Genomic DNA, 13,709 nt, shown 5'->3' with positions numbered 1-13,709 from the left:
GCTTTGTAGATTGTTAGAGGACAAGACACACTGAGGGGTCTTCCTACCAAGTGCACACGAGTCAGGATAGAAGCCATGCTTCTGGTAGCAACTGTCTCAGACTGGAGTCCTCCACCTGTGAAGTCACTGGGTCTCTCTCCATTTACTGTGGCCCTCTTAGGTCAGGGGTGAAGGTCTCAGGAATACATAGGAGATGGGATTGGAGGCTTGGCATCTTGAGCTCTTGCTTCTGTACCAGGTTGAATGTGATATGTCTCTTTTGGGCAGTGACTTGTGGCTTTTAGGCAAAATTTGTGTTTTGTATCTCCCAATCAGCCTGCTCCTCAAACCTTCTGTGCTTGCCTTTCTAAGTGGATACAGGTTTTTTACACAGACCACCCCCAGCGCCACCCCACACACACCTGCAGCAGTAGCTTCATTCAGGCTGCATAGCACTGTTGTGAACATAGGCATGCTGTAGTCAGGATTGACTGGAGAGCTCAGCCAGGGCCAGCAACTGGATGACGTCAGAAGACCATGCTGCCCACAGTGCCATGGCTTAGAGCAAGTGCCAAGTCCACAGGCATGTGCAGCTTCTGCCGTTAAGTCCTGTTCACCTCCCAGACTCTGAGGGCCCAAGCCAGCCTTGGGCTCAGGTTTTTATGTAGACACAGTACCTGTGTGGTACAGACACCTGCTCAGATGAAGAGGCTGATTTCTGTGACTTGATGCTGTGTCCAGCATCACATGCTCTATGAAGAGGAAAACACATACTCAGTGCACATGGGCATCCACCCAGATGGCTGGTGACATCCTAGGAGTGACCCCCGGGGCCACTTGAGTTATATGAGCGTTGTCTTCATAGCACATCAGGAGTGTGACTGTACCCTTCCCCAGGCAGTAGGTACTAGCTGTGAACCCTGGACACTTAGACTCTGAATCTGTGGCATCTGTTTTTTAAGGCTTGTTTATTTGTCTTTAAGGTCTTATGGTCTGATTCTTCAGTAACTTCAGTAACTAAGTCTTCTTCAGAAGTGACAGAATTTATTTCAAAGGTAAGGTGATCAAGATCTCTCAAGCAGTGAAAAGTGCAGTGTTGTCCCTCCTGCTAGCCATGACTGTCAGCAGAGAGGCTCTGGGGTCACAAGCATGAGCCACCTGTAGATGTCTCCTCACAACACTGGCAATTGTCTCCCTGACCTGTATTTTCTCGTGTCTTTGAGGTGTTTATTGGATCTTAGGCATTATCTTTGGAAGGCGATAGAATCTGAGGAAACGGTGGTCATGTCTACAGTGGGAACTCCTCTCCCCCTGGGCCAGTGGTGAGGTCCTTGGGTCAGTCTAGGCAGGCATGGCTGGTGCTGAGACCTCTTCTCTGAAGGGCTGCTGTTTCCTGATTCTCTAACGACTGGAGGTCTTTGCAGAGCCTTGCTTACCACGCAGCTCTCAACAGTGTCAGTACCGGAAGCACAGGGCTTTCTTCCTATTTGTGCCCCCTCTCTGATGGTCACCAGTGCCCATTACCTGGTGCTAGACTTTTGGTAAGGGACAGAGCAGGGTTCTCCACTATCCTGTCCTGCTCGTGGTCCTAGACACAGGGCTGTCAGGCCTGGGTTTTGGAGACGAGGCTTTGTCAGAACCCCAGCCCCTTCCTGGTGATAAAGGGTCCTGCATACATGGGAGTTCCGTGTCCTTGCTCCTGGGCCAGAAGATGTTTACTCTTCTCTTCCAGAGCATTGCCTGCCTAAGAAATCGGGGGCCTTTTTTATACACTGAGCCATGAATAGTCTCCCCTAAAGGTTAAGGACCTTTGCCTTGGAGACAAAGCCCTGGGAATTTAGATCTGTCCCCAGGTACTTGTGCCACCCTCTCTGCCTCTGTATGGTGGTCGTTATGGCCCAGGGGACACATCCGTCTTACTCCGTCTATGCCTACCACAGCATCGAAGAGCCTGTGCTTTCCTTGGGGGCCTGGTCCTTATTTACACTGTGGTCAGGACCTGGCTCTGTGACTCACATTATGTTAGACTCAGGGGAAGTTGAGTAGACTGTGGGGCTTCGCTTGCCTGTGGTGGGATGGGTGTCGTGCATGCTAAGGTGCATGTAGAACCAGCTGAAAAGGTCCAAACTGTCCTGCTACAGATGTTCCTGAGGCCCATTGCCATGCCTCTTGAAACAAGGCAGGCTGCTGCTGGTGTGCTGCAGAAACTAACCTCCCTTGTCCTTCCTTTCAGTTATCCCAACTCTGCCCTGAAGAGAACTTGGACAAACTCATTCCTTGCTTGGCTGGCCCAGATTCCTTCTATGTGGAGCGCAACCACGTTGATTTGGAAGCAGGCCTAAGGTACAGAAGGCTCTTGGCCAGGCGGCTGCGGCTCTTTGGTGTGGGCCCGTCCCCTACCCCAGACTATCTGTCATGAGGGTTTGAAGGATGTGGACAACCTTAGAGTAAGCTGAGGATGGGGTGACGGAATCAAATGCCGTGCATGTTGTGGAGCCTTTCTGTGAGATGTATGCAGTCAGCTGTGTTGAAGGGTTAAACGCTGTTCTGTGTCAGAGTGAAGAGAGGCTCCCTGGGTCTTCACCATGCCCCACACAGTGGCACATGCCGTGCTGAGATTCTCTGGTTCTGTTTCGTTGGAGTTTTTTGAGACTGAGGAAGGCCTTGCATTTGTAACCTTGCTTCTGTCTCCCAAGGCTGGGGTCACAGGTGTGCTCACTTCGTTTATGCTGTATTAGGGTGGAACCTGGGGCTGTGTATATTGGATAAACATTCTGCCACCCACGTCACAGCTGTGGCCTGGGCTGGTTCTCTTGTATTTAAGTAGCCATGGTCCTGTCTGGGCTCTGTCACCAATGTCTTCATGTTGTGACTTGGTTCCAGCAGACTCAGGGACTCTAAGGTTCCAGTGCTTGTCACTCACTACAGAAGGCAGCAAAGGGACACGAGAAGAACTTTTCAAATTGAATGAAAGCAAGAAGTGCCAGGCTGTGGGACTTGTCTTTCTGTAATATCTCATTCTCTTGCATGAAGTTTTCAGTCTCTCAGTGTTGATTGTTTGGTGTTTCGGGTGTCATTTCATTGCTGACGCTGCTGTGCTGCTCTCCAGGTTCTTGGCTTCAATCCCGGCCCACACACTGAAGCACGACCACGTCAGGAAGTTCTTCAGTGCTTCATCTCCCTCCCAACAGCTCCAAAGTCCAAGTAAGTTTGTGGAATGGTTAAAAATAAGTAAATACGGGGCTGGGGATTTAGCTCAGTGGTAGAGCGCTTACCTAGGAAGCGCAAGGCCCTGGGTTCGGTCCCCAGCTCCGAAAAAAAGAACCAAAAAAAAAAAAAAAAAGTAAATAAAGTTACATTATTATTGTCTGTAAGTTTCTGTGATTCTTTCCTTCTACTTTGTAGGTCCTGGCAACCCCTCCCCTCCTAAAGTGGGCGCCATGATGGGCGTGTCTGGAAGGTTAGTGGCCCTCTTTAGCCGGCATTGTGTGTGAGCAGCTGCTCCTGGAGCTGCTTGACCTACATCTCGATTAACGCCAGGAGAGGAATTGGGTAGCAGGGATCCAGTGTTTGGCTTCCCGGTTTTACAGTTTTCTCATTGCCTACCAAGTAGCTTGTTTTAACTCACAGTCTACTGATTTCATTTTGTTCCTTGGAGGTGGCAGAACCAGGTAGCTCAGTTGGGTCTCTGGTGCACACAAACACACACAGCAGACAGGCACAGGAGTGTCCCTGTGGGCTCTGTGCTGTGAGGAGGGACGGACGTCGTGGTGGTGGTGGTGGGACAGGACCCGGGGTGTACTGTGAGCTGAACACCAGGTGCCAGTGTGGGAGTCCTCTAACCTCCTGGTTGCCACCCGGCAGCTTTGTAAAGCAGCGCCTGCACTCCACTGTTCCCTGTCCTGCAGGCCTGTGTGTGGCGTGGCTGGCATCCCATCCTCGCAGAGCAGCACCCAGCACCACCTGCAACACTCGGCCAGTTCTTCCGCTTCCCTGCCCCACTGCTCCCACACAGGAGGTGCAGGCCCAGCGCTGGCGTACCGGACCCAAGTGGACAACTCGCCCACCATCCTGATGCCCTCTGGTCTGCAGGCCCCCCAGCCCCAGGAGCAGAATGGGATTTTAGACTGGCTTAGGAAACTGCGTTTGCACAAGTATTACCCCGTCTTTAAACAGCTCACCATGGAGAAGGTAAGATGGCTACTCCGATGTGTGTGGTGTGACTCTAGTAGCCTGTGCCCCGTCCTTATTCCCAGTGGGTCAAGTAGGCTTTAGACTCCATAGCATGGAAGGACATGGAGGTGACGGCAGAGAGGACCAGCATTTCACTCCCAGACTGCAGCCAGAACAAAGCAAAGCAGAACAAACAAGCAGCTTTTCTAGGTGTTTCAGGTCTTGACAAACCAGGAACTCCGAGTTGAAATGGCTCCCTCCCTCAAGGTGCTGTAGGCCAGGGCTCATTCAGATACCGTTCCCACCTCTTTAAAGCAGCTCCAATACAGCTCGTGTCAGTGTGGCCTGCCTACAGGGACACAACAGTGGGGTCAGGCAGCCAAGGCCACATTTAGTGGTCGGCCCTGAGGGTGTGGCAGAGCAGCTGCTCAGGAGCCATGCTGTGGTGGACAGTTTTGTCAGGATGCATGTGTGTTGGCGTTTTCACGTTTTCTAAGTCAAATGATTCCTGCACAAGGTATTTGAGGTCTCACTCCCCCTGCTGGACAGGATGACTCTTAACAGTTCCACCCGTCTCAAACTCCACTTGTTAACCCTGGAGATGGAGCTTTGTGGACAGTGGAAAGCGCAGCATCTGTGCCTGTGATGCTGCTGCTGAGGGTCCATAAATCTTAAGGACAGAAGACTTTCCTACCATTTGTCCGAATCAGTTTGGATTTTCTACTCAGAGTTACTGTGAGGGGACTGGACCCCACGCAGGCTCTGATGTGGTAAGCCAGGTGTATGGCCTTGTCCTAGGGCGTCAGGCCTGTGAGATCATTTCATCTGGAGAGTGCCCTGTTTCTAGATTTCTTGGATCCTCACCACGATCCTGGGATTTGCTGGGGGAAAAAAATCTTCCAGCTTAGGCCAAGTAACTGTACTCTGTTCCAGTGTGCAGCATGGAGCAGGGTGCCCCACTCTGGCTGTCCTCCACACCGAGTGTATCAGCCACCCAGAGACTAGATGCCAGCAAGACCATCTGCAGAGGGCAGGGGCAGCCTTGAGTTGTAAATGTTTAGAGGTTAAAGCTGTGTGTCCCTGCCTAGTGACTGGGCTGCAGGGTGCCTGTTAGCTATACTCTGAGAGCCTTGGGAAGTGCTGTCAGGGCCTCAGGCTTCTGTTTGCTATCCCTTTAGTCTGTTACTCTCTCAGCTTCCCGCCATTTCCAGAGTTCTTGTGGTCATCTCCGTAACTGCCTTTTTGTTTCTCTTATGCAAGTTTCTGAGCCTTACTGAAGAAGATCTGAATAAATTTGAGTCCCTCACCATGGGAGCAAAGAAAAAGCTCAAGACTCAGTTGGAGCTGGAGAAGTAAGCATGATGTCATTTGACGTATGTTGGGGTGGGGTGAACACCTTTATCCCAGCACTCAGGAGGAAGCGGATCTCTTGTTTGAGGTCAGCCTGGTCTACAGAGTGAGTTTTAGGATAGCCTGGACTATACAGAGAAACCCTGTCTTGAAAAACAAAAAAAGGAAGAAAGAAAGAAATCCTTTGATGTGTGCTTTGCTGGGCGTGGCCACAGTGCAATCCTAGTACTTAGGCTGGAGCTTGGGGATTGGATTTGAGGTAGCCTAGGCTACATAGTGAGACTGTGTCTCAAATCATCAAATCAACACAGAACGAACTGTGTTCATTTTAGTTTCTCGTGTGCCAAGCGGTGTTAGCACCTGCAGGTTTTAAAACATCGGTGTCCAGGTTACCTTACTCCTTCCCCAGTTCTCGGGTGAGAGTCAGCATCACAAGGGTGCACCTGTCTGGACACCACTGTGCTTGTCGTTTACAGGGAGAAGTCAGAGAGACGGTGCCTCAACTCCTCAGCCCCATCCTTGGTCACCAGCAGTGGAGTGGCTCGAGTCACCCCCACCAGCCATGTGGGGCCTGTGCAGCCTGGGCGGAGCAGCCACGCTTCAGGTGTGTGAGACCTTGTAATTGAGGTGTGTGGCATGTGTACAGGCGTGATGTCGTGCGTTTTGACCTTGGAAGAATTTAGGCTTCCGGTCACTCTTGTTTTATATTTACAGGTTTCAAAAGGTAACTTTCTTTATTCTGACTCAGTAGTGTCTAGTACAGGCGAGTAACTGCGTAGGTGGCCCTGGACACCAGACACGGTGCTTGGCTGAAGGCTATTTGGGTAGCAGTGTTAGATCTGAACGCTTATCCTGTAGGGGGAGCGAGATTCAGTCCAGAGAGAGGAATGGCTCCCCTCCACTGGGCAGGCGCCCACCTTGCGTGAGCCGTAAGTGCCATGCAGGAAGCGCCGTGAGATGAGCAGTGCAGTGCAAACTGGGAAGGAGTCAGTTTGCACTGGACAGTGCCTTGGACCCTAGGGGGGCCGTGCTCTCTCCTCTACAGCATGGAACAGGGTGCCCCCACACTGGCCCTCCACACTGAGTGTATTAGCCTGAGTCACAAGTTCCCCTTTGGTGCTGGAGAGATGGTTCAATGGTTAGAGCACTGGCTGCTCTTCCAGAGGACCCAGGTTCAATTCCCAGCACCCACATGGCAGCTTACAACTGCCTGTGACTCCAGCTCCAGAGGATCCAGTGTCCTTGAACAGGTGTAAATGTAGGAAAAACAAATGTGAGTGAAATGAAAATATATTTAAAAAGAAGCACTACCCCCCTTTGATGTGTCACCTAACATACGGCCTTGAGTGCTTGGTGCAGTTTTCAAGATTCTTGGAGCTTGGTCTGACTTTGGCTGGAGCCCTGCTTCCTGGTGTCATGGCAGGCGGGATTCTTCTGCCTGTGGGCACGGGCTACGCAGCTGTTGACCTCTACCTGCCTTCTCCACAGAGCTGCGGGTGGAGGTGGAGCCACCGGCTCACCAGCTGCCCCGAGAAGGCAGCTCCTCCGAGTATTCCAGTTCCTCCTCTAGCCCCATGGGTGTGCAGGCTCGAGAGGAGAGCTCGGACAGCGCCGAGGAGAGCGATAGACGTAAGACTCCTGTGTTGTGATCTGTGTCCTCCCCACCTACCAAGCCTGCAGTTACCCTGCTAATGGTCTTCCCCGTCCTCAGGTGTGGACATCCATGTTGAGGGTACTGAGAAGGAGAAGCCCGTGATGCTTCTGGCTCACTTCCCATCCAGCTCAGCAAGACCCACAGCCCAGGTTCTGCCTGTGCAGAACGAGACCGGCTCCAGCCCTGCGGGCCACCACCCTCTGCCCGCACAGCTCATGCCTGCAGCTCCACACCTGGCGCCTGTCCGCATGCTGAACTCGGTGCACAAGTCAGACAGAGGCAGCACGGACGTGAAGCTCCTCTCGTCTTCTGTCCACTCCCTTCTGTCTCTGGAGGAGAGGGGAAAGGGACCTGCTCCTAGAAGTGGCACGAAAGTGGACAAGAGTTTCGGCGGGGCTGTGCTGGACACACTGCCCTCAGCAGCACCTCACCCGCCAGTGCAGGGCCTCTCGGGCCTGGTAGAGAACACCTCTGTGTCACCCAATGTCTCCTTTGGTCCCCGGGCCAAAGTTGTGCATGCAGCCACACTGGACAGGGTGCTGAAGACAGCACAGCAGCCGGCCTTGACTGTGGAGACCAGCTCAGCCGCCACAGGGACACCGAGCACCGTCCTGCATGTGGCCCGGCCGCCCATCAAGCTGCTGCTGTCGTCTTCTGTTCCTGCTGACACCGCCATCTCTGGGCAGACTTCTTGTCCCAACAACGGGCAGATCAGCGTGCCCCCTGCAATACTGAACCCCCGGAATGCTCTGTACACAGCCAACACCAAAGTTGCCTTCTCTGCAGTGAGCAGTGTGCCCGTGGGCCCACTGCAGGGCAGCTTCTGCGCCAATAGCAACACTGCCTCCCCCAGCAGCCACCCCTCCACCTCTTTTGCCAGCATGGCCACTCTACCCAGCTGCCCAGCCCCCAGCTCCAGCCCTGCCCTCTCTTCTGTCCCAGAGAGCAGCTTCTACAGTGGCGGTGCTGGCAGCAGCTCCCCAGGAAACATTCCTGCCTCCAGTCAGAGCCACCACCACCACCACCACCATCAGCAGCCCCCCGCACCCCCCCCACCTGGCTGCATTGTCTGCACGTCCTGTGGGTGCAGCGGCAGCTGTGGCTCCAACGGCCTGACGGTCAGCTACGCCAACTACTTCCAGCACCCATTCTCGGGGCCGTCCATGTTCACCTTCCCTTTCCTGCCCTTCAGTCCCATGTGTGGCAATGGCTATGTCAGTACCCAGCAGTACGGTGGTGGCTCTGCCTTCCCTGTGGTACACACAGCCTACAATGGCAGTGTGACTCCAGACCCTGTCCTAGGTGGGCAGTCCACGTTCGCAGTGCCACCCATGCAGCACTTCATGACGGGGACAGCGGGGGTGCACCAAGCCCAAGGCCTAGTGGGCAGCAGCAATGGCTCCAGTCACAAAAAGAGTGGGAATTTGTCCTGTTACAACTGTGGGGCCACTGGCCACCGTGCACAGGACTGCAAGCAACCGTCCATGGACTTCAACCGGCAAGGTAAACACACCAGGAGGAGCCTCGGCCTCCTTGCTCTGTTGCTTGTGGCTCCTGGGACAAGTGCCCATGGCTGCTTGGCTTGTTGAAAACAGTAAACTTGTTTTTAGAGGCAGTGTATTTAATGAAACCCAGGCTAGTTCCTGGGCCCTTCACAACTGCCTGTGATTTCAGATCTAGGGAGTCCACTCCCCTCTTCTGGCCTCTGTTGTCACTTGTACACATGAACACACCTACACACATCCCTGCCCCAAAGCAACAAGAACCTCAGAGCCTTTTTACCTTAACAGAATGAGCTGGATGTGCAGCCAGGGGTTGCTGCCACCTCCTGGGAGAGTTGTAAAAATGAAGGACTGAGCAGTCACTTAAGGAGTCCCTTGCCCCCGTAGCCCCCTCTGCTGGTCTGTCTGCTCGGTGCAGCTGTGTGGCAGCTGCCTCCCTCCTCCCCGTTGTTTATTTCCTGTTATCTGTGTTCTTCACATCGAAGTGTCTACTGCAATATGCCAGGTTTAGTCTTTTGGTGTCCTGTCTGCTCTCAGCCTCCAGAATGCTGGGATGATTAACACATGCCAGGCTCACCAAGGTTCACTCCTATTTGTTTTGGGAAAATTTCAGTATTGTTAGGAAAATTGGTCCCACTTTATCCAGCTCTGGGTCCCCAGCACCTCCATCTCTGGTGTGCAGTTTCCATTGATCCTCACCACCTGCAGAACTTTTTGAAGCCTAGTCAATACCTGTGGCTCGAGAAAGGCAGTAGTGTGCAGGGTGCCACCTCCCTTCCCAGAGCTGTCCTGCGTCTGCTCAGTCCAGGCCTTCCCTGCCCATGTGTGCAGCCGGTTTGAGTGTAAGTCCCATGCCCAGAGAAAGACCCAAGGCACTGAGACATGGGCGGTGGTGCTCTTTTGCGCATGACTGCGGCTGTGCATGGGTGCGGTCAGTCCTGAGTGGCATCTCAGAGCAGGTGGGTGGTGTGTGCACTTCTATAACTGACTCAGGCTTCACCCTCTCCTCTCTCTCTCTTTCTCTCTCTCTCCTTCTCTCTCTCTCTTTCTCTCCAGGAACTTTTAGGTTGAAATACGCCCCTCCAGCAGAAAGTCTGGACTCCACGGACTGATCCTTTTTTTTTTTTTTTGGCAACAGAACATTTTATTAAGCCATGAAAAATCACATAGAGAACTGAAGTCAAGTTGCTGTGGAACCATGGAGACCTAAGGAAAACCACATAGAGAGCGGAAGTCGAGTTGCTGTGGCGCTTAATATTTTTAACCCAAAGGTGCTTTACTTCACTATACTGGATAGAGAATCTAGCGTACAAGTACGTCAAACTCGATTTCATTGCCAAATTCCTAGTTTTGGAGCTTGATCCAAGGATTGCCTAGTGGACATCGCTTTGGCAGTAACATGGCCGTCATACCATTGCTGCAGCATGAAGACCTGTCTCCTGAAGATCGATGGTCCTTCTAGGCTCACACGTAATTCCAGGGCAGCTATGCACGACCTGAGTCAAGACTGCAGGTCAGAGTTCTCTCAAGTTCCCCAGTCGGATCCAGGACCCCTTTTTGGGCTAGGAAGAGCCAGCTGGACTTTGCTGTTTCCTAGAGTGGGAGCCTCGTGTCTGGCTTCTTGAGGATTGCACTACCTGACGAGGGCCTCTGCAGTCTGGGAGGCAGCCTCTGCTGGGACGGGCCATGTAGGAGCTCCATCGGTGGGCATTGGGGTTGGCACCAGCAGGCTGCTCCGCCAGGTACACCCAGAAACCGATCGCAGGGTGTTCTGTAGACACTTGGAGCAGTTCCAGGTTTTTAATATTTTTTTTCTGTAAACAGATTTACACTATATTAGTAAATAAGACGTAGCTCACTCTCGACAGCTTCATTCCGAAGGGTCCAAGTCCCAGGGAATCCAGTCACCGAGGCCTGAGACCAGCCCTCCCATTGGAGGCTTTGAGCCTGCTCTCTCCAAACAAGAACCAACTCTCAAGGACATGGGAATGACTCTGCTTTGTGAGTTGGGTGTGACTGCCGCGCCTCATTCTTCAGGAAGCTAGCAAGCTATGTGTGTCTCAGATGGCTTTCCCAGGACCCCAGCCCCAGAGCTCACTGCTGATGAATTCACACTTGACACAGACATCCAGCAGTAATACAGTTCTGTGATTTCATGAACAAAGACTGGAAACTGTCGGCTTCTTTTGTATAGGCTGTGTGTTGATTGTTAATTCCGTTAAAATTGCCTGGAAAACTTCAGTAGAGAGACGCAAGACTCCTCGAAACCGCTCACCAGTTACCTACCAGACCAGGGGTGGGGGTGGGTCCTCACTCCTCAACAGGGCGTGAACGTTTCAACCCACACAGCGGAGGCATAAGGGACTTAGACCTCCGAGGTTAAAGGGAATTTTATGCTCAGATAACATTATTTATAATGCTAAAGCCTTCGGTATTAAAAATCGATGGTAAGATCTTGCCAAGGATTTTCCAGCTTCCTATTTACAGAGAAGAAGAATCACAGTACTTAAACCATTCTTCAGATGGGACAATCACCCTTATGCAGAATTAGTGTAAATCTAAATACCCTAGAACTGGAGGCGTTGTGACATAAGGCTTCATGCTCTCAGATGGGCTTTGTGTCTGTGGAGACCCACGGAAGGCTTGAGTGGTGTGGATTCTATGCAATGCAGGACCGATAGACCTCTGTTCTGTCCATGGCACACAGTATCCTCTGTTCTGAGGTGATGGTGATGAGGCACTAGGGGATGCTCTGTTGATCTCTCACTCAGAAACACTACAAATGTCAACACAAGAACTGACACAACTTTGCCTTAAAGAGCACCAGACTGGGATTGGTCGCATTGTGTTAATAAGGAAGACCTAGAGTGTTCACTGATGTTTACGATTTTAATATTTCTGAAGGCCATCACAGTGGCCTGGGTATGTGCTGAAAGCCAAACTTTTAAATTTTTTGGTTTTTTTTAAACAAAGAAATATTTTAAATAAATCCTATTTCAACACAGTTGTTGTTGAAAACTGTCTCATAACAAAAGAAAAAATCATATTTAAGTTTTCTGTTCTGTGGTCAGTATAGGGAATGCAGTGTCTTACGGCTGTTGATCTGCTGTGGCAATTCCACGTTACCTTGTGGCATTGAGGAGGTGAGCGAGCTCCAGCACCATTCATTGCAGCTGTCCAGGCAGCAGATGTCTGTGTCTGGAAGCCGCCGGCTGCCTTTGGAAGCGCTTGTGTGGTGTGGCATCTCTGTGAAGCCGGCTGGTGAGGAGGAGCGAGGAGCGCGTGCAGCCTGGCCAGCAGGCACCTCCTCACCAGACTTCATCGTTACACACCTAACAGACCAGCCCTTTCCTGTCATTTCTCTAAAACTGCTCAGTCAGGTGGCAGTGGTGCCCAGGTGCGACGGCCCCAGACTCATGTCGGATTCTAGCCCTGTGTTAACATCTCGGGTACAAAGTGGGATATTCAGACAGGAAGGAGGGCACAATGTTGGGACAAAACAGCTATGTGACCTTTTTGTTGTTGTAGCAAAATACTCCGTTTTTTACCTTCCTTTCCAGTTTTTATTTCACGGTCAGTAGTGAAAATTGGAAAGTGTTTTAATGCTGAAAACTCCTAACTGCTGAAGGGCACCGGGGGATGGGATCTAGCGCTCGCAGTGAAGACAAGTTGTTGAGTGTATGTGGCTGGGTATCCGGAAACCAGCGGCAGGCACACTCATCTCTAAAGATGGCAGCAGCTGGCCTGTTACACAGTACTCAGCAGTTCCCGTGTGGGACTCATTAGGCTTCCAGTCATTTCTGCAGGTCAGCCTCGCTTGTACCACATGCACGTGTGCCATGACAGTCCCGTGAGGACAGCCCAATGGGAATTGGGTCTCACCCTCCTCACTCCGTCCCCGTTTCTCTGCTTCTGGCATTTGGTCTGACGAGCTAGTTTTACAGCCGGCTAATGGGTGGCATCACTTGCCGAAGTCTTAAAAGGTTGCAGGGACTTGGTCTATCTGTTCAACCTCATCCCCAAGGAGTCTTGGGGAACTTGAGCAGGGGGACAGCTGTCCTTTCCAAAGTACAGGTGACTCCTGTAGAGCCAATCAGGTGGCCCAAGAAACCATCAGTCCAGAGATGGGACTGACCGCTGACCCGTCCCAGGGTTTCTCTGAAAAGGCAGGCACCTGTAGTCTACACTTGGCAATACTTCAGCAAACCACATACTGTACTGGCAGGGCCAGGGCCAGGGCCAGGGCACTGCGCTGCCACAGGGGGCAGTGGCCCCGCCTCCAGGTCAGTTCTCACACACACAGGTGTTGGTACCAGGACTGAAACCTTCAGATTCTATTGGGCATATTTTCTTGTTAGGAATGAAGGACAATTCTCCCATTTTTGAGCCATTCTTTTGTCAATTCTACAAAATTGCATGTAACTTTATAAATATTTTTAAAAGATATAGTTTTGTAAATATTTAATATTCTGCTAATTTGATTTTGAATTGTAAATGTCAAGTATTGTTTTTGGGGTTTTTATGTTTTATTATACTTTGTTAAAAGGAAAAATTGTACATTTTTAGACTGTTTTTATGAGTAAATTTAATGTACGGAAAATAAAAATTTAAAAAAACTCAAAAGTACTCAACCTTCTTAGATCTTTTGTCAGTGAGGCAGGTCCTTCGTAAACATTGTCACCTAGAGCTCTAGAATGTGGCCTACTTGCCCACCCGCCCTTCCAGGACAGGGCCTGCTAACAGCACTGCTGGAGACGGACCTGGATGATGTTCTCACTGAGCGCTGCCAAGGCAGTGCTGTACCCCACAGGCGTCTACCACCCAGCTTCCGGGCTGAGGGGACTTGCAACAGCTTTGCAGAGCCTGTCGTCTGCTCTAAGCTGAAGTTGATTACAATGTCCCCCAAGCACCAGCAGCTGTCCCCAGGAGTAAGTCCTTTGGTGTGTGTGTTCTGGTAGCAAGGTCACCATGTGTTCCCACAGCACCACTGTGCACCTGACGGATGGCAGGTCAGTCAGCTATTCAGAGAATTAAAGGCAGGAGCTGGCGGC

General features: G+C 51.6%; 1 protein-coding gene across 3 annotated transcripts in view; it reads left to right on the top strand.

Annotated features, from left to right (window-relative positions):
* The window catches only part of Zcchc14 (zinc finger CCHC-type containing 14), a 44,337-nt gene extending 31,053 nt beyond the window's left edge, over positions 1 to 13,284 (top strand). The window contains exons 4-13 of one of the 3 annotated variants that reach the window (NM_001427306.1): positions 963 to 1,034; positions 2,213 to 2,322; positions 3,089 to 3,183; positions 3,385 to 3,439; positions 3,888 to 4,170; positions 5,413 to 5,504; positions 5,979 to 6,106; positions 6,991 to 7,131; positions 7,214 to 8,659; positions 9,715 to 13,284. In NM_001427306.1, coding sequence (NP_001414235.1) covers positions 963 to 1,034; positions 2,213 to 2,322; positions 3,089 to 3,183; positions 3,385 to 3,439; positions 3,888 to 4,170; positions 5,413 to 5,504; positions 5,979 to 6,106; positions 6,991 to 7,131; positions 7,214 to 8,659; positions 9,715 to 9,770 — 2,478 coding nt within the window. In that variant the 3' untranslated portion in view covers positions 9,771 to 13,284. The remainder of the gene's footprint in view (positions 1 to 962; positions 1,035 to 2,212; positions 2,323 to 3,088; positions 3,184 to 3,384; positions 3,440 to 3,887; positions 4,171 to 5,412; positions 5,505 to 5,978; positions 6,107 to 6,990; positions 7,132 to 7,213; positions 8,660 to 9,714) is intronic. The other 2 variants (XM_006255732.3, XM_039098193.1) reach the window with 2 other exon arrangements.
* Positions 13,285 to 13,709: the final 425 nt, after the last annotated feature.

The sequence above is a fragment of the Rattus norvegicus genome, chromosome 19 (assembly GCF_036323735.1).
Source record: "Rattus norvegicus strain BN/NHsdMcwi chromosome 19, GRCr8, whole genome shotgun sequence".
NCBI lineage: Eukaryota > Metazoa > Chordata > Mammalia > Rodentia > Muridae > Rattus > Rattus norvegicus.
This window is presented reverse-complemented; position numbering and strand designations above follow the sequence as displayed.